At 38.6% G+C, this 23,369-nt stretch overlaps 3 protein-coding genes across 7 annotated transcripts in view; 1 reads left to right on the forward strand and 2 right to left on the reverse strand.

The window, feature by feature from the left end:
• Positions 1 to 2,577, reverse strand: part of LOC147147315 (uncharacterized) — a 315,327-nt gene extending 312,750 nt beyond the window's left edge. For all 3 annotated transcript variants that reach the window (XR_015086958.1, XM_086031864.1, XM_086031863.1), the window contains exons 1-3: positions 2,242 to 2,577; positions 1,106 to 1,195; positions 290 to 435 (exon numbers count right to left, since the gene is read on the reverse strand). The gene's annotated coding sequence lies outside the window, so the exon portion shown is untranslated. The remainder of the gene's footprint in view (positions 1 to 289; positions 436 to 1,105; positions 1,196 to 2,241) is intronic.
• Positions 303 to 9,659, forward strand: LOC147147317 (uncharacterized). Of its 2 annotated transcripts, none has more exons than XM_086031860.1 (6): positions 303 to 438; positions 3,050 to 3,450; positions 3,993 to 4,158; positions 7,269 to 7,391; positions 8,413 to 8,503; positions 8,598 to 9,659. In XM_086031860.1, exons 1-6 carry the CDS (start codon positions 321 to 323, stop codon positions 8,794 to 8,796), a joined length of 1,098 nt encoding a protein of 365 aa, XP_085887986.1. In that variant the 5' UTR covers positions 303 to 320; the 3' UTR covers positions 8,797 to 9,659. The 2 variants fall into 2 exon arrangements, with proteins under 2 accessions (XP_085887986.1, XP_085887987.1); XM_086031861.1 differs by having other exon boundaries at positions 3,996 to 4,158.
• Positions 9,660 to 13,425: 3,766 nt separating this feature from the next.
• Positions 13,426 to 23,230, reverse strand: aqp3a (aquaporin 3a). 2 transcript variants are annotated; one of them, XM_086031222.1, is made up of 7 exons: positions 22,784 to 23,230; positions 18,924 to 19,051; positions 15,809 to 15,935; positions 15,594 to 15,731; positions 14,679 to 14,794; positions 14,382 to 14,599; positions 13,426 to 14,286 (listed from the first exon to the last, which is right to left on the reverse strand). In XM_086031222.1, exons 2-7 carry the CDS (start codon positions 19,029 to 19,031, stop codon positions 14,082 to 14,084), a joined length of 912 nt encoding a protein of 303 aa, XP_085887348.1. In that variant the 5' UTR covers positions 19,032 to 19,051; positions 22,784 to 23,230; the 3' UTR covers positions 13,426 to 14,081. The 2 variants fall into 2 exon arrangements, with proteins under 2 accessions (XP_085887348.1, XP_085887347.1); XM_086031221.1 differs by having other exon boundaries at positions 18,924 to 19,099; positions 22,784 to 23,226.
• Positions 23,231 to 23,369: the final 139 nt, after the last annotated feature.

A 23,369-nucleotide genomic window follows, 5' to 3' on the forward strand; every position in this document is an offset into this window, starting at 1 on the left:
AACTTTTCTAAAGTACTAACGCTCATATTTAATAATATAGTAAAGTAACTTTAAGTGTGAATTCACTATTGCACTCACAGACTTGATAGCTCAAATTTCAACTGACAGGTAAAAAGTTGGACTCAGGATATGTAAATAAAATAGCAATGGCCAACACTTAATAGTGCAAAAAGTCTGCTTGTGCTTTTAAATGGGAAGTGATGCAGGGAAGTTATGGCGGTCCCTAGGAGTTTAGGAAAGGAATGCGATCCCCCCACCTCCCCCACCCTGCCTCCATTCATCCACTCACAGTAATTCATGCAAGAGTGGCGAGAGGCAGCATGAAGTCCACCTTCCAGCTACTTGCACTTGTTCTGTCTGACTGGCCCACTGAAGTCTTTGCAGCCATGGGGAGAACTCTGAAGTCTGGCTACCTCCTTCCACTCATCATCTTCACTGGTGAGACATGATAACAGCTTGTTGATCTCGTAACTGAAACGTTATTTACTGAACTGTTGAGGTTTTTTTTTTAATTAATTTGTGTTCTCTACTCTTACCAACTTTTGCTTTTAGCGTCACAGTTTATCGACAGACGCTGCTGTCAGTATCACACACACACACGCACACACACACACTCAAAAACTTGGTTTTCCTGTTGACTAATCAAACAACTATACTATTTGTTCAAAAGGTTACTTCTTTGCAAAGTGAGCTTGTCCAGGACTCCATTCTGAATGCAACTCTGCCAAGCATGTTTCTCTCAGTCCTTACATACTGCATAATTTTGAGTCTGACGAAAATGGTGCGTAAATGCAATAAATCAGGCTTTCAGGTTGTTATTGTGCATCAAAAATGTGTTCAAATATAGTTAATGCTGAGATTCAAGCATTCACTCCAAAGCCGGTCTGTATAATCAGAAGTGTGTATTATGTTATAGGCAAGACTTAGACAAATACTGTCATTTGTCAAAATGAGAACCAAGCATTGACACCCAGTGTAGCTGTCCCTCAGCTCAATCATCATGCAAGACATTTTTAGATAAGTGTGGCACTTTAATTGCCGACTGATGCCGTTAGAAAACATGACCAGGCATCAAACAATGTGTAAACCAAGTGCAAATTCTTACCGTATCAGTTCCAAGATCAAGACAAATACAAAGCGTCGAAGGTGCTTATCTCAGATTCAAGGCTTTGTTTCTTCTTTCTGTAACTCAAATCTGTTGATATAAACATAAAATGTCAGAACAATGAACACAAATACATTGAAATGATGAAATGAGTCAAAGGAAACAATGTTTAGCTTTGATCCTTCATATAGCCTACATTAAGATTCTGGTCTTTTGTTTCCTTGCTTTATGTCTTAAAGCTCCTGACCCCCCAAGTCTCAAAGAAAACAATTTAGGACCTTTTCGTTGCATTCTATGTGACATCATTTGAAATAAGTTTGGATCTAAATTTTAGCATTTACACACTGCTTGGCTTTAAGTCAAAAGACAATGCTGTGTAGACACAGACAAACCTGCATTTAAATTATTATCGTGTATCAAACTATTTATTGTGTGAATGCTGAGAGGCAAGCATTAACACCAAAGCTGTTGTGGTTGTGGGTCATAAATTATGTATTTTATAAATGCTGTGAGACTCAACAATTTTCTCCCCATGTGTCAAATTCAAGGCCCGGGGACCAGATCCTGACCTATTTGTTGTGGCCCACTGAAGTAAATCAAGTGTGTCAACTCCAACGTTTCTTTCTAAATGGATTTCTTCTTTTCATTTTTGCAGAGAATCTGCACCAAAATTACATGCATTATAATTTGAACAATAGTATTCATATTTGGTTGTTACTATGTTCCATGACTTCTGAGTTCTGATTTTAAATTTGTTGTTTAAAAAAACAAAAACGAAAATGTCATGCATCTAGCATGTACGCAACCATGCACCCATGTTGCTTAAACAACTGTATTCGTAGTTAAATTATTCAACACAAACAAACCACCTTCCCATGAGGCTCATCAGTGGTATTTGCTAGCACACTAGCTTAAATAACATGCTAGCACAAAATGACCTGACCACGTAAATCATTAAATAAATTAGCATGCACGTCACTTTCACAACCAGTATTAGGTTATTAAACGAACCTTTTGGCATTCGCACACAATAATAAATGTTACAGGGAATACAGGCAAACTGTAAAGTGAAACAGACTAAGAATTATCAATAGCTGAGTAAGCAAGGAAGTTAGCAAAAACATGCTTTCACTTACACTTTTGAGGAGCATGAGGTGTATTCATGGACTGCCAAAAAAACAGGACATCTAAAATGAAGACGAAAAAACTATCCATCCATCCATCCATTATCTGTACCGCTTCTCCTCACAAGGGTTGCGGGGCGTGCTGGAGCCTATCCCAGCTGTCTTTGGGCAGTAGGCGGGGGACACCCTGAACTGGTTGCCAGCCAATCGCAGGGCACACAGAGACAAACAGCCGCACTCACAATCACACCTAGGGGCAATTTAGAGTATCCAATCAACTTACCATGCATGTTTTTTGGAATGTGGGAGGAAACCGGAGTGCCCGGAGAAAACCCACGCAGGCAGGGGGAGAACATGCAAACTCCACACAGGGAGGCCGGAGCCGGGATCGAACCCACGACCTCTGAACTGTGAGGCGGACGTGCTAACCAGTCGACCACCGTGCCGCCCGAAAAAACTATCATCACTGAATTAAATCTTACACCAATCCCAATATTCCACCAGATGGTGCCAAAGTAATAATTTTATTGCTTTGGTCTGACACCAAAAATAGAGAATAGACAAAATTTTATAACAGATTATTTTAATGATTTTCCCACGCACCCCTTTGAGGGAAACGATGAAAACGAGTTTGACACGCCTGAGTAATATAACAAAACTCACATTTTGACTCACGACATCTTTTGTGTATCTTTTGTGTATCCACTGATTTTGAAATGATGATGAGTCTTTTATTATGTAAACGCGTTATTGCGTCAATTGTACGTATTAACACCAGAGTTCATATTCATCGAAATAATTGTTCCTTCCTCCTGTACAGAGGTATCTGGTTTAAACATCCGAAACAAGCTGCTGGGCACATGCCTTCAAGTACAAGATGGTTCCCCTGGAGGGAGGGTGTCGCTGGCACAATGCGACCCGCATTCAGCCTTCCAAGAATGGCTGTGGCTGCCTGAGAGCCAGGCTCTCAGAAACCAGTACACAGGGGAGTGTCTGACTGCTCCCGAGGAGCAGTTTGAGGGTGTCCACTTGCAAGCCTGCCACCTTCAAAATGAAGAGCCTGGTGACCGGTTAGCACACGCATCAGAGGTGGACAGTGGTGCAGGAAGCCAGCAATGGTCTTGTTCCAAGAAAGGCCACCTAACTTTGCTCGGTAAGGGGCTGCACCTCAGTGCAACGCAAGAGTCCACTTTGGTCTTCCTATCGCGGGAACATAAACAGGTAAGGATTTACTTTAATCCGGCCTAGCAAGCAAAGTACTTTATGTCGATGGCACATAGAACATATTATTGTAAAGAGCATTTTTCACTTCTTCTTTAAAGCGGAAGCCAACCTAAACATATTTTTGTCAAGAGTATGTCTATGTAGGCCCACTAGTTGAAGGATGGCATTCTGATTAATATTGCGTTTGTGGAATATGAGTTAAGCAGCAAAATCCATCTGTTTTTAGCCATCCTTTTAGCCTCCATTAACGATCAATCATGGCTCAGCTTCAGAAAACAAGTGGGCTGTGATTGGCCGTTAACTGAGCCTGGAGCAAATGTGATGTCATTTTTAGTCGACAGAAGTGACAAAATGGCCGTCCCCAGAGATGACTAAAAACGGGTGGATTAACGCTTATTCCACAAACGCATAATTTATCAGAATGCCTTGTTTCAACTAGTGGGCCTGCATAGAACATATTCTTGAAAAAAATATGTTTGGGTTGACTTCCTCTTTAAGGATATTGTAAAAACAATGTTTGTACTATTTGGATTCACCAGCAGGGCAGCAGGTGGAGGACGCTCGACAACCAGACTCTGTGTGATGGGAGGGACACTCGACACCAGCAGCACCACCATCAAAACCACCAACCACATCACTCTCTGGGGAAATCAATGGAACCGATCCTGTTACCAAGTGCGATCTCTGATATGGACAGACAAGCATGTAAGAATTTTTGTACATATAGTGGATTTCAAAAACCCCATTCAAATGTCAGGTATTTGTAATATTAAAACAAAAAATGGGGCCAAGATAAATAAAACATTTAGCACCATGAACGTGCTTGTAACCAGACAACTAAATTACAAAAAAAAAAAAAAATTCAAGACGGTAAGTAAAAATAACAAGTGAGACCAGGGGCGGAGCCATGGGTGGGCCTGGGTATGCACAGTGAAGTAATATGGAGGTGACTATCATTTAAATCAGTAGGAGAAAGAGTCATTCCGATGTCATCAAAAGTGAATGTAATGCTTAACCATCTGGAATCAATGCTGGCTATTTCTATTTTTAGCCTTCTCAGGTGGTGGCCATTTGGTCACTTCTGTCGACTGAAAATGATATTGCAGTTGCTCAGAACTCAGGTAACGACCAATCACAGCTCACCTGTTTTCTGAAGCTGAGCCATGATTGGTCGTTATCTGAGCCCAGCGCAACTGTTATGTCATTTTCATTTGACAGAAGTGACAAAATGGCCGCCCCCTGAGATGGCCTAAAACCAGGTGGATTTTGCTGCTTAAGTCATATTCCACAAATGCAATATTCATCAGAATGCCTTGTTTCAACTGGTGCGCCTGCGTAGAACATAATCTTGAAAAAAATGTTTGTGTTGATTTCCGCTTGAAGCAAATATAAATTAACCTTCCCAAGACATGTGGTTAGTTTACTAGTTTACAACCTAATCTTTTTAATATATCAATAATATACAGATTACGTTGTTTCTTTACATGAATTTTTCAATGTTTAGACATGGGAGCAATTTCAAGTAATATTCTTCATTTTCAAAAGAGGCCTTTAATGGCTTACTGCATTTAGCAAATGAATCATGCCATTTCGATTTTTAAGAAGTGGAGTTGCTGACCATGACCAATTACATTTTAATTTAAGAAGTTAAAGCTCTAATGGAAGGACTACAATTAGGCTAGCAATATAGAGAAAAAAAGATGGTATTGGTATAATATATCAAAATGAATATATACTGTATGCATATATGGCCACAAACAAACTGAAAGGGCTGTAAAATCACACAAGGCCTCAGGGTTAACATTTCAATCAATCAAATCAATCAAATTTATTTATATAGCACTTTTCATACAAAAAGAATGCAACTCAAAGTGCTGTCCAGTAAAAATGTCCAAAACACAACATAAACAACTTAAAAATGAGGACCCGCTCCCGCCCTCCCTCCCAACAAACCCAAAGATATATATCCGCCAGTACATCAGCACTCGCACCTACACACACACACACACACACACACCCCACATATACACACAAAGCACACAACCGTATAAGCTTTAGTAAAAAAGACATGACAAGGCACAGAGGAACCATATGGGAAAGGGGAAAGGGTACCAAAGAGGGGCTCGTTCACGCTGAGGGGAATGACAGTCCACGGGCCACAGGGAGTGCCACCATCTCAGAGACCCCCGGCCCGGATCAGCCGGGTGGACCCCACACAAAGTGTAAGGGCCCCCGGCCACCCGGACCCAAGGAGCCCCTGCGATGTCGGCCCCTGCGGGAAGGGCAGCTACCCCCCCTCCAACGCGGAGGGCCCCCCATGAGGAAACACTGGAGCTAAAAGCTAACAACAACAGTAATATAATTGAAGAACTAAAATCAGTAAACTAAAAAGATAAATTACTTAAAATTAGGTAAAAGCCAAACTAAAAAAACTCAAATTTGTATTATTTAGATATAAAGGCATAAACAATTTGAGGAGGCTAGGTACATTGTGGTATTGCTTTATGACCATGCATTTCTACTCTGCACTGGCACTCAATCAGAGAGGAGAATGTTCCAAAGTGATATACATTACATTACAAACAGTATACTATATAGTGAAGCAAGGACACAGAGTGGGGCTGCTTGATTTTTACAATTTTTTTTTTTTTTTTTTTTCAAAAATAGAATGCTAAACAAACAATGTAAAGAATAAGGAGTGGCTTGATACCACAAAGCAAGTCCAGCAACTGCTGGCAGCAAACAGCATTGGTAATCAACTCAGTGGAATCTAATCTATTTGTGTGGGGGAGGGTTGATTCGACAGGATGTGTGTTGTTGCAGATGACCTCACTGACAGAGCTATTTTCATTCAATATGAAGACATTTTAGTCCTTGTGTTTCATTGTTACCTGATTACCAGGCTAATCACTTATCCATATGGTTCTTTTATAGGCCTACACAATATACTCTTTGTGATTATAGTGGGGCTACATCGGAAGATGGGTACAAATACTTAAGCCTTCAAGTTTTTACAGTTTCAAAATCTAAATTGTATTTAAAAGTCAACACAAAAATTTTCTTTACAAGAATATGTTCTATGCAGGGCAGGCCCATTAGTCGAAACATGGCATTCCTGATTAATATTGCGTTTGTGGAGTATGAATTAAGATGTCGACTGAAAATGACATCGCAGTTGCTCAGGGCTCAATCAATCACGGCACACCTGTTTTCTGAAGCTGAGCTGTGATTGGTTGTTACCTGAGCCCTGAGTGACTGTGATGTCATTTTTAGTCGACAGAAAGTCACAAAATGGCTGACCCCTTAGATGGACAAAAATGGGAGGATTTTACTGCGTAACTTATATTCCACAAATGCAATATTAATCAGAATACCATGTTTAGACTAGTGATATTATTGCAAATAACTTTGGGGGGTTGACTTTCCCTTTAAAAAGAAGCAGAATGATATAGTATATTTCAATTTTCAAACAGTACTGCACAACAGAGGTGATAAAAAATACACATAATTAGAAGAACATATATTTGGACTGGTTAAAGTAGAAGTTCTGATTCAATTCTTGACTAAGAAAAAACATTTTCTTTTCACTTCCCACCACTTCTGTAAGAAATCCCTGGCTGGCTCTAATTAATTTAAGTGCACTTTTGTATCAATCAATATATTCTTGCTGGAAGTCAGCCACCTACTCACCTACTGTTGTGGTTTCACATAAATCTAGACGTTAGTATGCACACCCATAACCGGCGAATGCAGTCATTTTGTCCAAATCTATGATCTATTTAATTTGATGTATTTCTCTTCTCCCTCCTTGACAGTTGAAGCTACATTTAGTGATGGAGTCACAGAAGAATTTCCAGTAAAAGACATGTCTGATGTTTTTCCCCAAAGCACGAAGTCCCCAGAGGATCCTACCATGGTTTTCTTCACCATGGACTATGGTACAATAATTAAAGTTTCAATGGATTCTTCCTTGTATTTGAAGGGAGCAAATGTTTGACACAGCAATGAACAGTAGCTACTAAATTAAATGTTATTTTTCTACCACTAGATGGAGCTACAGCACAGAGAATCGAAAGAACGAATATTACGTGTCTGCTTGTCTTGAGCTTAAATACTGTATAACGCGGCGCCTATATAGTTCTTTGAACATTAATTTCTTAATTGACCAGACGGACATAGAAAACACATTATATAAATTAATATTAATTTAATATGAATTAATTTATTTACTTTCAGGATCACAGTGAAGTAGACTACCATCAGTATGAGAAAGCGCCATTTATTTATTTATTTATTTATTTATTTATTTTACCGAGAAGTTTAAATGTACAATAAAATATTATTTAAATCAGGTGTATCTATGTATTCATTTTATCTGATTTGTATTTATAATTTTTACAGATCTCTTCTGCAATATATTAGTGACCATAACAAGTATTGAATTAATTCGTCATACAGTTCTTGTATTGAAGTTCATTACTCTGAAAGAATCACTAAAATACATGTTCAAACTGCGTAATGTTACGATGGCTTAAACGATTTTATTTTTTATATGCAATACAGCACATAAGTACAGTTAAGTTGTATTTAACTTTATATTACAATACATTTCTATATTACGTCAATTCCCTCCCCACCCTGCCACCCGTAGCACAGCGTTAATCCTCAATTTTTGCATAAACTTACAGTGTCTTAAAATAATATCTGATGTACTTTTTAGGAATAAAACCTCTGCCTTGTTTTCATGAACACTTTGCCCTACTGCACCACTGTCATTACAAGTCGGTCATGGTGGTGGCACTTGGAAAGCCAAGTACTTTTTTTAGATGGGACTTGCTGTAAAAAGTTCAAGAACCACTACTGCACCTCGTGGAAGTCTACAAAACATGTGCAACAGTTTTAAAAAGTTAATGAGTAGTTGCATAAAAATAATGATGTACTGCTTATGTACATTTACAGGCATGAGCTGGAAAATTACCATGTTGGTTTTAAGCTCCTTGGCTCTCGTGCTTGGAACAGTCATTCTTATTTTCAACGTTTACTCCAATCGGTGAGTGTAAACACATCAACGTAAAAGAACTGCATATAGACTTTTGTAGTCATTTGCGTCACACTGTCCCAAATGTCTTGTCTGGGTGAGCCAGAAGGAAGAAGGTGGTGTGTGTTTTGAAATCGTACACTCCAAGGCCAGAGGCGAGCATTCCAGGGTCCCCTGTGCCCTGTGAGAGGGCCCCGTTAACGGAGCACGCCATGCGCCATCCGCTGTCCTCCCCTACTATGCAGCGAGGAGAAATCCTGATTGAGTGGAAAGATGGCACGGTAACTCCACTGTATGAAGCCTGAATGCTTGACATTAAGGGAAACAAAGATAAGACTGGAGTTTTGTTTTGTTTTTGGAATATTTGAGTCTGGCGGAATTGTGTTTGGAAAGTTGCACACTGTTTCTAGGTAGAAACATGTGATACTGTACCTCAATGACTGTTGCAGTTGTATTGTGTTGTGGTCAGTAGCATACAGTATTTAGTCATCATGGCAAGGCAAATCCAGTCATGGGGTCCTCGACATCCGTCTACTGCAAATATTTTGAATATTAATGTTTAACATCAACTAAAAAGTGTGAATTTGAGAAAATGTACTATTACCTGAGCTAGACAAAGTCCTAACATCTTTCTTGTGGATTATTATCTGATCAGTAAATCATTTAAAAGACTAATTTAACTTCGGAATAGGGTTAGAATAAGGTTAGGGTTAGGGCTAACTAACTCTAACCCTTAAATTAACATCATTAATAAACGTTTTATAGGTGAGCATTTTGACTGCTTTGATACTATAAAACGTTTTCTCCTCTCCCTGTAATAAAAATACTGTAGTTCAAGATTAACATTTAGTTTACGTTAATCAAGGTTCTTGTTTTGTTTGTTTGTTTTTTTACATAGCGCATGCACTTTTTAATGCACTGTTTTTTTCCCCAACCTTTTTTTTTTTACAATCTGTGGACATGATTACATATTTGTCTGTTATGGAAATGATGACATTAAAAAAAGTTTGTAAAGTTCTAAGATTTCATGTTAATGGGGGAGTTGAACTCCACATCTTCATCCGTAGCTTTAACATGTTTAGTAAATGTTGTTTTTTTTTTTTCCAAAAATAAACGTACAGTAACTTTAAAAAGAAAACAGAACCTTATCTGAATATATTAAAACCACTGATTTTGTATGATTTTGTGCATGCATTAGAGCTTGACGTACAGTATTCTGGTTTGCATATACAGTACATGCTGGTTCTTATACAAATATTGTGTTGGGGTATGTGCGTCTGTGTAAGTAAGATAAAGCACAATTTAATTTAATCACAGGGCCATAAATGTTTTGACTACACCAGTTGCCCATGCCTGCGCTGGTCAGTAGTATAGTATGAAATTTCTCAAGAGCACGACATTAGCCTGTAGCATGGAAAATTCCCAGCAGGTCTGTTTTTGAGTGGTTTTTTTTTTTTCAGTTTTGTCGGTGGGAGACAGACATAGCTGCTGCAGGAGTGCTAATTGGATTACATTTTTACAACAATCAGCAGATGTGTGTTTGAAAAAGACAAAGCAGCATTGTGTACTTTTGTCATTTGTTCAATTGAACTATGTGCTTAATTTTGAAGCATACTTTTTAAATAATTTCTTGGTGTTAGCACACAAATGTTCTCCCCGTGCTGGCAGTGTTTAAACTAATTAGAGGCAGCCAAATTGAATAAAGTGCACACTCCACATGGAAAAAAGCACCACACGCCGGCGCAAACCACATCCGCATGTTGGGGAAAAACAAGTTCGTTTTTTTTCTGCTTTGCATCATTTAGTGAATGGATAACCTTAATCTACCCTTTTATCATCATCACATGATAATGTAATCTTTTTCATTTGGTTTGTATTCCTTTGACTGCATTGAACTGTGCCCTGCAAAGCAGAGGCCTCTTTGTCGACAAAATGAGGCACTAGTTGAAGTGGTTGGAGCTTATTCACTTCCATTGCTGAGAAGTCACATATAAGCTTGCCTTGTGTTCTGTTCATCAGTCTCCGTATCCATTTAATTGACATCTTTGTGTTCAGTCCTCTGATGATTCATTCTGTCATTAAAGTGCAAGTCAACACCATTTTTTTTTCCAGAATATGTTCTATGCAGGCCCAGTAGTCTAAACACAGCATTCTGATTCATTTTGCGTTTGTGGAATATGACAAATCCACCTGTTTTTTGCTAGCTCAGGGGGCAGACATTTTGTCACTTCTGTCGACTGAAGATGACATCGAAGTTGCTCAGGGCTCAGATAACGACCAATCACGGCTTTCCTGTTTTCTGAAGCTGAGCCATGATTGGTCGTTATCTGAGCCCAGCCCTGAGCAGCTTCAGTCGACAGAAGTGACAAAATGGCCGCCTCCTAAGATAGCTAAAAACGGTTGGATTTATCATATTCCACAAACATAATATTAATCAAAATGCCGTGTTTAGACTCGTGGGCCAGCATAGACCATATTCTGGGAAAAAATATGTTTGGGTTGACTTCCTCTTTAAGTCAGAAGGTCGTAAGCAGGTGGTGGTAGTTGAACCAAATGCAATCATGTTTGCAATTGTTGTTTATCATCTGAAACATCTTCAGAAACCAAAAGGTAGATTGTTACAATTTGATAGTGACATACCACAAGGATGAAGACTGCCAGTTCGCCACGTGTCTGTCATTTTTCCCCCTGACACACATTGAAAGCCCGCCAGGAGCAAATGTTTGGGCTGAGACTTTGGTATGTACAACATGGCCCAGGGGTTGTAATAGAGACTTTAAAGCCATGCGCCATAGCAGATTTTGTAAAATTGGAATATACTTGGTATGTAAGATGCCATATTGAGGGAATTATTCAGTTTAAAGGATGAAAGCATTCTGTGGTTCAAACTAAGGATGCATGTTTTTTTTTTGCAGCAGCAGACCTACATTTCCGGCTTTCTGCGACATGTACACCTCAAGTCTCCTGAATGTAGACTGAGGACATTTTTGTCCTCCTTATGAATTACACAAACATGCACTTGTGTAAAATACTGTATGAAATAGAATGTAACTGTCGTAAAAGTGATTCCTAAATATTTGAAATTCCAAAAAGCCCTTGAGCCTCCCCTATGATGGCTTTTCTTTTGCCCTTACAAATCAAACACAACAGATGAAAAAAAAAGTGTTAAATAAGCATTTTTAGTATGATTTTGCCTTTAACGTCTTGTTAAAACATCGTTTTATCACAAACATATTTTAGTTAGTAGTAATTATGCTCTGAAATTGTTACTCAATATACATGCAGCTCTGTTATGAAATCCTATTCAGCCACCTAGAGGAAGAGAAAAAAAGTGTAGATCACTTTTTTTAGTCATGCATGACCCAGCAGAAGCGACATCTAATTGCTCTGATCAAAGGTGAATCCAGGATAAGTTCCCCCTTCTCTTTCTCATCATTTTTCAGTGTTTTCAATTGGAATGGAGTGCAAGAATCAAACCAGAGCAGCCCTGTTACTCATCATAAACATCGAACAATGCATCAAATTACAAAAACTCTGACATAAAATATCTCTTAAAAAGTGTTCCGTTGATGGCTGAGCCTTACAAAAAAACGTGATTGTGTGCTACTTGATCTTATAGAAAAGAACAAACCATTGACATGGTTAAGCTGCCGTTAAATTACGGTAACACATTTTCAACATTTACAGTATAAAATGCTGTCATTTAATGCTACTGTTTATTTTCCACTTAAAATTTGTACTTAATTCAAGATAGTAGTATATATAGATATATAGTTTAAAAAAAACTTTTACATTTAAAAAAAAAAAAAAAGTTTTCATCTGGACATTTACATTAATCAAATATTTCTATGGTAAATGGGCTGCCACTTGTATAGCACTTTTCTACCTTCTTTGTTACTCAAAAACGCTTCACACAGTGTACCTCATTTACCTACTGATGACGCAGTATCAGGAGCAACTGGGGGTTCAGTATCATGTATCTCAAGGATACGACATGGTCACAATGGCCGGGAATCAAACCCACAACCTCTGGGTTGGGAGACGACCACTCTACCACTGATCCATGCCACCCCGACAAATGGTAAAAATACCGGCAGCTATGGTTGCCAAAACTACCGTCAAATTACAGTCCAACATTTTCTTCATTTACGGTGCAAAAAGTGTTTCATTTTTCATAGGAATAATATTTTCTACAAATTACCGCTGTAAAAATTAACGTTTTGTATTATTTCTTGTAATTAAAAGTATTTACTATGGTGACATACAATTTTAGATTTTATGCCTATTGATTGTTGCCTTTTACAGTGTAGGACGTGTGCAGAATAAATCGGGATATATTGGTTGAAGGACACTGGAAATGGAGTACCGGTATATAAAAAGAATTTTAGGGATGTGGTGAGGGAAGCTGAGCAGACATCTGGAGTTAGAGATGATGCAGAAGACAGGGAGATGAAGAGGTTGATTCACTGTGGCAACCCTGGAATAGAGTTAATCCGTAAGAAAAAGATGATCATGAGCACCACAGCTGACTTTTTGCTGTAATAAATAAATGAAAAACCTACGCCATGACAAAAAGGAAATGCGGTGAAAGCAAATTAGCATGCTAAAAGGTCAAGCTCCACATTCAACTTAGTTCAGCTTACTTCATCGTAAAAATAGAGCAGAAATGTCAACGCTGTATGAAATACTGCACAGTGATGCAATAGCGGAATTTGATTTTGAAACTAAAAATCATGTTTTACTGATCAGTGTGGCCGCGGTTTCTAACTTTACACAACTGAAAATGAATATAGTAATTCTCAGAGGAACAGCAAAAGGTTATTGCACTGGCACTGAAGTCACAGGTTAGTAGAAAACGTTTGCCAGAATTTTAAACATTGCAGTATTAATGACAACAACATTTGCTAGAGACAAAGATGTCATCCACATCCAGAAAATGATAAAAACACAACTTTTATTGTATCTGTACAAAAGAATCACCCACCAACCTACATACAAAACACAGAGGCTCATATTCCAGTCCAGCACCATAACACAAGTCACAAAAGGTGAGGCTGTGAATCAACAAACATGAAAGAGCATATATTGTACCAAGTCATGACTACCGGTAATCACATGTGAGAGATAGAAAAAAAAAAGAAAAAAAAGTGATTTGTGACATTAGAAAAACACACTGACATCATTGTGATGGTTTTGTTTCCCCACAGTGAAATATAAAAAATCTTGTCAAATATCACAAATTCAAATTTAAATATTGAAATTGTCCGGACTGACATGGAAACTAAAATGAGGCCATGTCTATCTAAATGCTTGTTTGGACATTTAAGATATAAATCTCTTCATAAAAAGGTATTTTAAACTACATCGGTACAAAGTATAAAACACTGTTTCAGCTTGAAGACCAGGGACACAATGTCAACATTTTCATCTATTATTAAAAGAATGTCTGTGTTGTTATGTTTCTCCCCTCTAGCATCTTTCTACTACAAACGTAATGCAATATAACACAAAGAAAGCCAATTAGCTTCATTTCAAGACCAGACAAATCTGGCAGTTAGACTGCAGTAAAAAGTGGATCACACCTGGCCGCTCAGTGCACTTGTTTGGTGGCTTCTTTCGACTTGTCGTTGGTGGCGACGTTGGTAAGCCGCACGTTCTCCTCTGCCTCGGCGTTTCTCCGGTCGCGTATTTCTCCCTCCTCATGAAAGCCGACCATCATTTGGTAGATGATCACGCCGATGATCGTGCCGAGGAAGGGGGCAAAAACGGGCACCAGGAACCAACCATTTCTTGCACTGCAAAGGACAATGGCGATGTTTGTGAGCATTTCGGGAGCGCTCTCCAAAAGAACCGACAACGATTATCATTATAAAAGAAAATGTGTGCTTACGTGAAGACTTCGACTCCCCAGCCAGCCATTGCAGTAAAAATACGAGGTCCCAGGTCTCTGGCGGGATTGACGGCATAGCCAGAGTTGAATCCCATAGACAGGCCAATGACCAGAACCACAAAACCCACAGTGAAGGCCTCCAATCCTTGTGGGATGGGATTATTGTAGGGATCAACAATAGCCAGGATACAAACGATCAGTGCTGCTGTGCCAATAATCTGCAGCAAGGCAAGGATGGAAATTGTAAGTTCAAGGAATCATGACGCATTTTATGACAGATGTTACTCAATATCTTGCCTGATCAAAGAAGCCATTGACAATGGTGAGGTGTTTTCCAGGGTAGGTGGCAAATATTCCAGCTGTGGCATTTGGGCCAGTGACATTGAATGCACCAGGATGGTCCCACAGGGCATCTGAATGGGTTCAATCAAGAAATTAACATTATTGCTTACTTCTGCCCAGGTGCTTTCCTTGTTCCTCAGAGGGCCATTTTGAGTATTTTCATTCATATCTGGAGCAATAATTATCCATGTATTTGGAGATGTACAGTTTGCTGCTGATCCAAGTTACGATTGCTTTGCCTTTGCTGTGGTTTAGTGTGCCATTTTAGTTTAGCCTTTTTGGAAGCTTGGAATATGAAAACAAAATTCTTCAAAGCCTGGGGCCTATTGGCTGGGACTGCTGGATATTTTTTCATCTGTTGAATCATATCCATTTTAAGATTTTGCCATTTCTTATGAGTCATGTGTGTGGTTTTAGGTATGTGTATTTGTTATAGCTTGAAGGGGTGAGAAAAAGTGGTCAGAAGTGCATACTGGTAGTACTCAATGAAAAGTTTGGTCATGCCTCATTCAGTGATAGAAGGTTGGGCTATGTTTTGATTTTGTCATGTTTTTTGCTTCTGGGATTTGAGACACTTTGAAAGTATGAAGTAGATAATGTTTATTTTAAATATTTGCATTGGTTAAAGGTTGTAAGCAAATAGTGATTGCTGAGGAATTTGGATTATTGAGATCTCCCAGACAATTTCAGTTCAAGACACATTTTACAATTTGATCACTCCTTAAGTATACCAGTAAATTAAAGGATAAAGAACACACACTATTGCATGAAACAAAATATCCTTTATGAATACATATACGCCAACTTGATCAAATATTCAGTTTTGGAAAGCCCTAATCCACTCAATAACAAATTCTGATTCATCCTTACCGTAGTACATGCCAAAAATGATGGCTGCACCAAAGAAACCGCCGATTGTCTGAAAGAGGAAGTACATGGGGAACTTTCTCCAGCGTTCTCTCCCGAGCAGGCAGAGGGCAAACGTCACTGCGGGGTTGAGATGTCCTCCTGTGATGAGTACAGAGACAGTCAACAGCGGTGCTACATCTAATACTGTACATTTGAGTGAAAATATGATTGCATACCTGATATTTGACCACAGACCAGAATTCCCAAGGTGGCCGCAAAGCCGAAGGCAAAGTTGACTGTCAGAAACAAACCGTGAGAACCACTACTCAACACCAACTGGGCCACGGCACCGCAGCCAAACATCTGCAAAACAAGTTGGCGTGATCAACTACATCACAGGTGTCAAACTCAATGCCCGGGGGCCAGATCTTGCCTGCCGCATGATTTTATGTGACCAACGAAAGCTAACCAAGCATGTCATTCTGTGATGTTTGCTAAAATCTGTACCAAAAATTACAAATTGTCATATGGAATATTCAATGTTGATAGTGCAAGCCTTTTCTTGTTACGTTATTACAGTAACTTGAACAAAGTATTATTCTCGACTTCTGAGTTCAAAACTAGTTATCAGTTTACATACTGTATATATGAGTTGAATAAAAATGTGTATGGATTCACAGTAATAACGGCCAGTTGAATAGTTCTCTAGAATTCATAGCTAGCTAGCTAACTACGCAAGTGTACACAAGCTGATCTCTTGTGCTGCTAGCTAGCCATCTAGATAGACATAAATATAAATAAGTAAGTATCTACACTAAAAAGTGTGCAAGTTTCACTTTGGTCTCCAGTTGGTTCAAAACGCTGCTGCTCTTAATTGGAATACGTGAGAGGGAGCACATATAACTGATTCCGGCTTCCAGCCCGTGGGTGCCTGTCCACTTTGGCATCCATTTTAAGATTCTGCTATTTGTTTTCTAATCTCTAAACAGTCCCACCCTGCATTACCTCTCTGAGCTGCTTACCTCTCCAACACTCCTGCCCAGTGCCTCAGGTCAGTTCACCAGCTGCTTCTCAAGCTACCGCAAGTCTAAGCGGAAGCTCCGAGGGGTTGACAAACGATGGAATGACCTCCCGGTGCACATTAGACAAGCCCATGTCCATTTTTAATTCTTTGGCTTTCAACACAGGATGAGACTTGCATCTACTGTCCTTATTTATATTCTTTTACACTTTGTTTTACTGTTTTGAAAATCAGTTTATGTCTAACTGTCTCATGTTTGATAAGGGCTTAAGTTTAGCCTCTAGCAGCTCATTTCTCATTTTTATGAATTCAATCAAATCAGAGGTCCATAAACCCCCTGGAATTGGTTGTTATCATCTTCTGAGGTTTCACTGTATGTTTTGGTAATTTAGGTGTTGTAATTATGTGATTTGTTAGCCAGTCAAGGTCAAGCAAAGGTATAATGATCATTATCACTGGAGGAACAAGAGTCTATTCAAAAGAGTCAGCTCAGAATTATAGAAGCTCCATTGTGTCCATATCATCATGTCACTACAATCAGCCAAAAATTTCATGAATGTTAGTTTGGGAGCATGTCTTGAGCAGATGATTCTCTCCAAACTGGTATTCGTCTGCACATGAGGAAGCCTAGCACCTACTGCAAAGACTGCTTAGTGTATTTTTCCTTTTAATTGGTAGGTTCAAGAAATGAGTGGCCTGAAAACTCTTAATTTTGCAATTAGACCGCAGGAAAAAAGCATCCAGACTCACAGCACCTGGATTTTATCACCCAAACACCCAGATGGGGCCGCTCATTAAAATACCACAGAAATGGTGCCTTGTTTTCTGTTGCTGTTACAGGCTGCTTTGATAAGTTTTGAAAAGTTCATAATATTCCACTGTATGTACAATGTCCAACCTTTTTGTTTTCAAATCGTGGTTCACTCAGAGCACCTCACCGCATCCCAACCAAAGTTAAAACTGACTGATTCAGCTAGTCGTGCAACAGTGCGGCTACAGACAGCCTTCAACACTCTGGTTAAAACTATTTATAAAAAACAAAAAAAAAACAAAAAACAAACATCTGGTAGTCTTTTTTTCCCCCCCTTCTTTGTTAGTTCAGTAAGTTAAAATGGAAACCTAAAACTTTCCATGCTCTGCTCCATCATCATCCATCATAGTGTTGTGTTTGAATGTGTGTGTATACGTGTCAGTTTTGCAGTTCATTTCTCTACTATAGCATCACATCTGTTGATAAAGAGAGTCTCCATATACCACAAATGTGGTTATTCTGAGGTTAAGAAGCATTTGGGAAAACTGGCCTTTGAAAAGTTCTGCAAATAAACAAAGCGCTCACACCTAGCGAGCCCACACCCTTGCTTGTCGCTTGCTTTGTCACCAGCAGAAACTCAAATTTCATCACCAGAGCGAGAGGATGTTAAGTAACACTCTGAAGTCAAATCAGATCACGCACACGATTGTTCTGCCTCCACAACTCAGGGTTCCATTTACGTGTGTCACCATTGGGCATTAGGCAGCCACACCTTTCGTCATATGACTTAATTACATTTTTGGAATTACATTTTGTTTTTTATTGTAGCATTTTAAATTGGGGCGGACAGTCAGTTAATTTCATTGCTTCCTACTTCCTTTCATCAATTATTTGTTGCTACTACAGAATACATTAGGCTCATGCTTGGCCCTATAAGGCTTCTTTTTCATAATAGCTTTTTAAAATGTTAACCCATAAAAGAACCTAAACGCTTGTTTTTGAGTTGCTTGTGATTTTTCCATCATTTTCTATAGTTAAGACAATTACCGTGAAGCAGTCGGTCATTTGAAAGGATGTCTTCCCTTGGATCCTGGTTCCAAATTTTTCACGCATTGTAAATATTATACATGCACTTAAATCAATAGTGCATGCAAACCTAACATTGACATTGTTACAATTCAAAGAATGCTTGCTTTGTAGTGTGCACTTGGTCTCACTTGGAGTTGACTTTGCAGCCATACATCGCAAATATTGCCACAGAAAATTGATAAAAAGGAACACTGGAATTTAGCGAGTAACTGATTATAGAGCTGTATAATAGAAAGTGGAGAAAAATGACTTGAAAAGGAGGTGGAGCATACAGATTAAACATTCATGACATGTTCACCTTTCTATTGAAAGCCTGACAGGGCTACTGATACAATCTTTTTTTTTTATTTTTTTTTTTAATGCTATTCTTGTAGCCTATTTGTTTTCTGTATTAAAAGTCTACTCTAAATGCGTGAATATTTCTGCTGTGCCAACTTCCCTCACAGGATAAATAAAGTATCTGTCTGTCTATCACTCTATAAGCACTTACCACAAGGATGAGTGTGCCCAGACATTCTGCCAAGGCCTGGCGAAGCAGCAGGTTGCGGATCTGGAAGGTCTTTGCCAGTTTTTCCAAATAGATCTTTTGTCTGCCCATGTTGTCTTGTTAGCCGGCCACTGGGAAGCAAGGAGCAGGTTTCACCGAGCAGATGTGAGGCTGTGGAGCTGGAAGGACCAGACTGGTCTTATAAAGAAGAGATTCTTGGACTGGGCCACTGCCAGTCTTGAGGGCAGCCACACCCCCCTGCCACACACGCCTACATGCGGCACGTCACTATGTGATTCACAGACAGGTTTACAGAACATGCTTTTACTGCCTTGCATTTTCTACAACAGAAATGTTACATATGTGCAGTATTTCCTATGCGCAGCTTCATGTTAAAGCACTACAGTTTAAGTCATTTTGTGTTACACCAACAAAACACTACACGGCAACCAATATTGTAAACAATCTGGTAAATTATACAACAATTAAACAACTTTTATTTATTCATGTTTGTATTTTTAATGGGGATTTATAATACAGGTACATACATCTACGTAAATGCCTAATAAAAATTGTTTAAAAAAAACTCACATGCTTGCAAAAAATGAATATCAGATTAGAGAGACGCTAAATCAATCTGTATTTTCCGTATTTTGTGTTTTTGTTCCTTGAAGGGGAAGTCAACATGAAAACTTTCTTCATACAAATATGTTCAATGCGCCTGCACTAGTCTCAACACACCATTCTGATTAATATTGCATTTGTGGAATTTGAGTTAAGCAGCCAAAAGCCACCCGTTTTTAGCCATCTCCGGTGGCGGCCATTTTCCCATTTTCAGTCAACTGAAAATGACATCACAGTTGCTCAGGACTCAGGTAATAACCAATCACAACTGACATGTTTTCTGAAGCTGAGCCATGATTGGTTGTTACCTGAACCCTGACGACTGTGATGTCATTTTTTGTGGACAACAGCGGCAAAATGGCCACCTCCTGAGATGGACAAAAATGTGTGGATTTTAATGCGTAACTCATATTTCACAAACAATATTAATCAGAATGGTGTGTTTAGACTAGTGAAGGTGTAAACGTTGTAAAAAAAAATGTATAGGTTGACTTCCACTTTATTTTTAAACATTTAAACGGCAGGGAATCATATTTGCCATTATGCCTCACTATAGTCAGCAAAAAGTAAGAATTAAAAAATTAAAACAAATTTATTAAATGAAAGACCATTACAGTATTTGTATATCGTTATGAACACTTTTATAATTAAATAAATCTAAATTGATTTAAAAAAAAAAAAAAAAAAAAAATCAGTTCAAGTAAAAATAGTCTTGTAATGTCTATGTAATTGAAGAAGTGGCTAAACTTTAAACCTGTCTACATCCATTCCGCATCATTCTGCTCCTCTCGTGGCTCGGTTTGACCTGTTCTTTTGTTTCCCGTCTGAAACTTCATCAGCACACATCATTCTTCAATGTCCTTTCTCTGGTTTCAACAGAGCTGTGAGAACATGCCAGACTTTAAGAGCCCAGTGTAGTTCTTGTCAAGATCAGTTGAGATCTTTTACTCTTCCCTTGTGTTGTTGTATTGGCTGTGCACATTTAATGGCCCAACACATAATCAAGGATTAGGAGAATATTAAACTACAACTATTGTGCACAGAAAGTACACCAAAATATCAGTTCTGTCCAATGAAAAAACAGTTCTTTTCCAAGTTTTTCGATCATTGGAACAAAAAAAAACAAAAAAACATGTGTGTTTTAATTTAAGAAATAAAAATCAATGTAATCAGAATTGAGAGAACCTCTATGAGGATTTTGAACAGAGCTGTTAAAGTAAAGGCAGTGACATGCATCATCAATAAAAAGCCCAGCAGGCATATGAATCCCTTCAGTCAAAGTTTACCTGCGTCAGGAATCCTGCTTGCGTCGGGCTAATTCAGCTGAACTAGTAAAACAAATCACAACTACAGGAGAAGCTACAAAATTCTTTCACCGTCTGAAATATAACAATGGATAGAATAATGAGATCAGGTGGTTTGGAGGAAGTTCTGCGCAGGTGTGAAACCTGGCCTTACATTCATCAAGTATCAGGTCAGCTACATTTGAGATATGAACAGAAGTGGGTAAAGTAGCCAAAAGATGTACTGAGTACTCGAGGAAGAGTATTGTTACTTTAGACATTTTTAGGCATAGTGCATTATAGCTGCTCTTTTGATTCATCTCTAAAGGTAAAACTTACGAATGTGAAGCCAGCCATGTTCTGCCTGAGTCGCACACCGTTCCTGCCATGCTTCATGTAAATTAGCCACTTTAAAAAAAGTACTTCTGTGTGTGTGTGGAGCCAGAGAATGGGTGGTAGTTACCCACAACCACACAACAAGGTTATTATAAAGAAAACTAATGAAATAACTAGAACTAAAATTGAATAAAACTAACTATAATTATAGCAAAAATGTCTGTTTTCGTTTTGTTAATAATACATCTGCTTTCAGGGTTCATTTTAATGTATTCATTTGGGTATTGCTGTACATCCACACAGAAGGAGGAAGGTCAAACGTTTGAGGTTTACTTTGTTACACTTTTTTTTTTTTTTAAATCATGCACTCGACAAACTTTTGAAAAGAAAAAAAAATCCAAAAACTAAACGGAATCAAAAGATTTTCCCCAAAAATAAAAAAATTATTAAGAACTCAAACTTGCTCTTAAGACTAATTAAAACAAAAATAAATTACATACATATATATACACATATGTATATGAATATACATACATATATAAGCAAATAACAAGGGTGAATTCCTCATGTTTTGTTGCATTCTTTTTCAGTCTATTTGTAATAAACTTCTTAGCGTGGGGCATTTTTAGTGCTGACGGTAAACAAATACATCACTTGATTTTTCAAGGTCAAACGCAGTCCCACCAGCAAAACCAGAGGAGGCCAAATGATGGTTTGTTGTTTGTTCTTTTCCAATAATACATTTGGCTCAACGAGTACAAGAGGAAGTTTGGAAGTGAAAACAATGCCCGCATCCGCAAATATTTTGAAAAGCACAATTACAGATATGTCTGCCTAGGTGTTTCTTGTTTTGTTCTGAAAACAGTAAATGATTGATTATGGAGCATGTGTCAACCAGATGTTTGTGTGTAGTGGAGGGGACTAGATTTTCCCATTGTCATAAAAACTCAATATGGCACATAGCTTCAGGTAGGCAGCTTGAGCATCAACATTTGAATAGCAACAAAGTGTGTGAAAAGGAACACAACTTGATGTCGTAATGGCATCAGCAGACAGCGATGCCCACAATTAGATGCTTATCATTCCCTTGACACATCTGATTCCCGGTATGACATGTTTCAATACTTTTTTTTTTTTTTTTAACATTAACACAGTCTTCATTGTTGGCCAAGACAAAACAAGATCATGCGATGTGCAATTCAACCATCGTCACCGTTTTATTGCATTGTTGTTTACTCGCGAACACGTAACGCGTCTAGTACATTTCCACTTTCTCTATAATTAAGCAGTGCTGCTACAGTCAACACACTGCAGCCGTCAACAGCTGTACATGCTTTCACACCCCATGACATCCCAGTGTGTCAGCATGACAAGAAATGCTCCTTTGCTGTTGCGCAATTAATGATCCGCCTAAGCAGCCAATCTGTCTGTAATTAATGTCAGAAATATGCCAAGCATCTATGCTAATATTTCACAAAACATGCAACTGTTTTTGAAAAGTCAATGCTCCTCAGCTATCAAAATACAGCTGACTGTCAAGATCAAACAATCGGTTGCATGTGAATGAAATTAATCAACAGCCAATATTTTAACAGGTTTGTCAAGAGTCAAACTACTCACCCCTTTTCGAAGACCTGACCGCCACAGAATACAGGGAATAGGAAGGCGTTTTCAGAGCAGCAATAAAACCACAGATCCGGGTCATGGTCTTTCACTTGATATTCACAGCTGTTAAACCGAAGCCTCAGCGTCTAAAATTGAGTTGCCCTTTCACCAACATACAGAAGCTTTTCAGGTGAAATCTTACACCAAAATGCCGAAAGCTGAGCCAACCCGCTGGTTAAAGTCTTGCTTAAAGCTCTTCCGATGTACAATTTTGCACATTCATTCATTCATTTTCTGTACCTCTTGTCCTTAGTAGGGTGTGGTTATCCTCATTAGGGTCACAGGTGAGCTGTAATCAATCACGGCTGCGAACGACTGGGAATTGAACCCAAGCTGTTCACATGGAGCTTCAGCAAGTGAACCATCGCACAAGTGACTTTCGAACTACAAATTTGATGACGTCTCTGAATTTCCACATTTGACACAAAGAAAATTTGCCAATTATACCCCAATGTTGAGAAATATCACAACCGTGTTTTGTTTCAGTGATGAATACAGTACTTGAAGAAACAAGTCAAGACAAACTGCTGGTGAAGTTGGT

This window comes from Filicampus tigris, chromosome 5 (assembly GCF_054856515.1).
Source record: "Filicampus tigris isolate MCC_2025a chromosome 5, RoL_Ftig_1.0, whole genome shotgun sequence".
Classification (NCBI taxonomy): domain Eukaryota; kingdom Metazoa; phylum Chordata; class Actinopteri; order Syngnathiformes; family Syngnathidae; genus Filicampus; species Filicampus tigris.

Coding starts and splice junctions, on each gene's coding strand:
- LOC147147317 (XM_086031860.1), top strand. CDS start 321: ATGAAGTCCACCTTCCAGCTACTTGCACTTGTTCTGTCTGACTGGCCC. Junction 439..3,049: donor TCCACTCATCATCTTCACTG/GTGAGACATGAT, acceptor CCTCCTGTACAG/AGGTATCTGGTTTAAACATC. Junction 4,159..7,268: donor TGATATGGACAGACAAGCAT/GTAAGAATTTTT, acceptor CCTCCTTGACAG/TTGAAGCTACATTTAGTGAT.
- aqp3a (XM_086031222.1), bottom strand. CDS start 19,031: ATGGGCAGACAAAAGATCTATTTGGAAAAACTGGCAAAGACCTTCCAG. Junction 15,936..18,923: donor TGGGCACACTCATCCTTGTG/GTAAGTGCTTAT, acceptor CTTGTTTTGCAG/ATGTTTGGCTGCGGTGCCGT. Junction 15,732..15,808: donor GGTCTGTGGTCAAATATCAG/GTATGCAATCAT, acceptor TACTCATCACAG/GAGGACATCTCAACCCCGCA.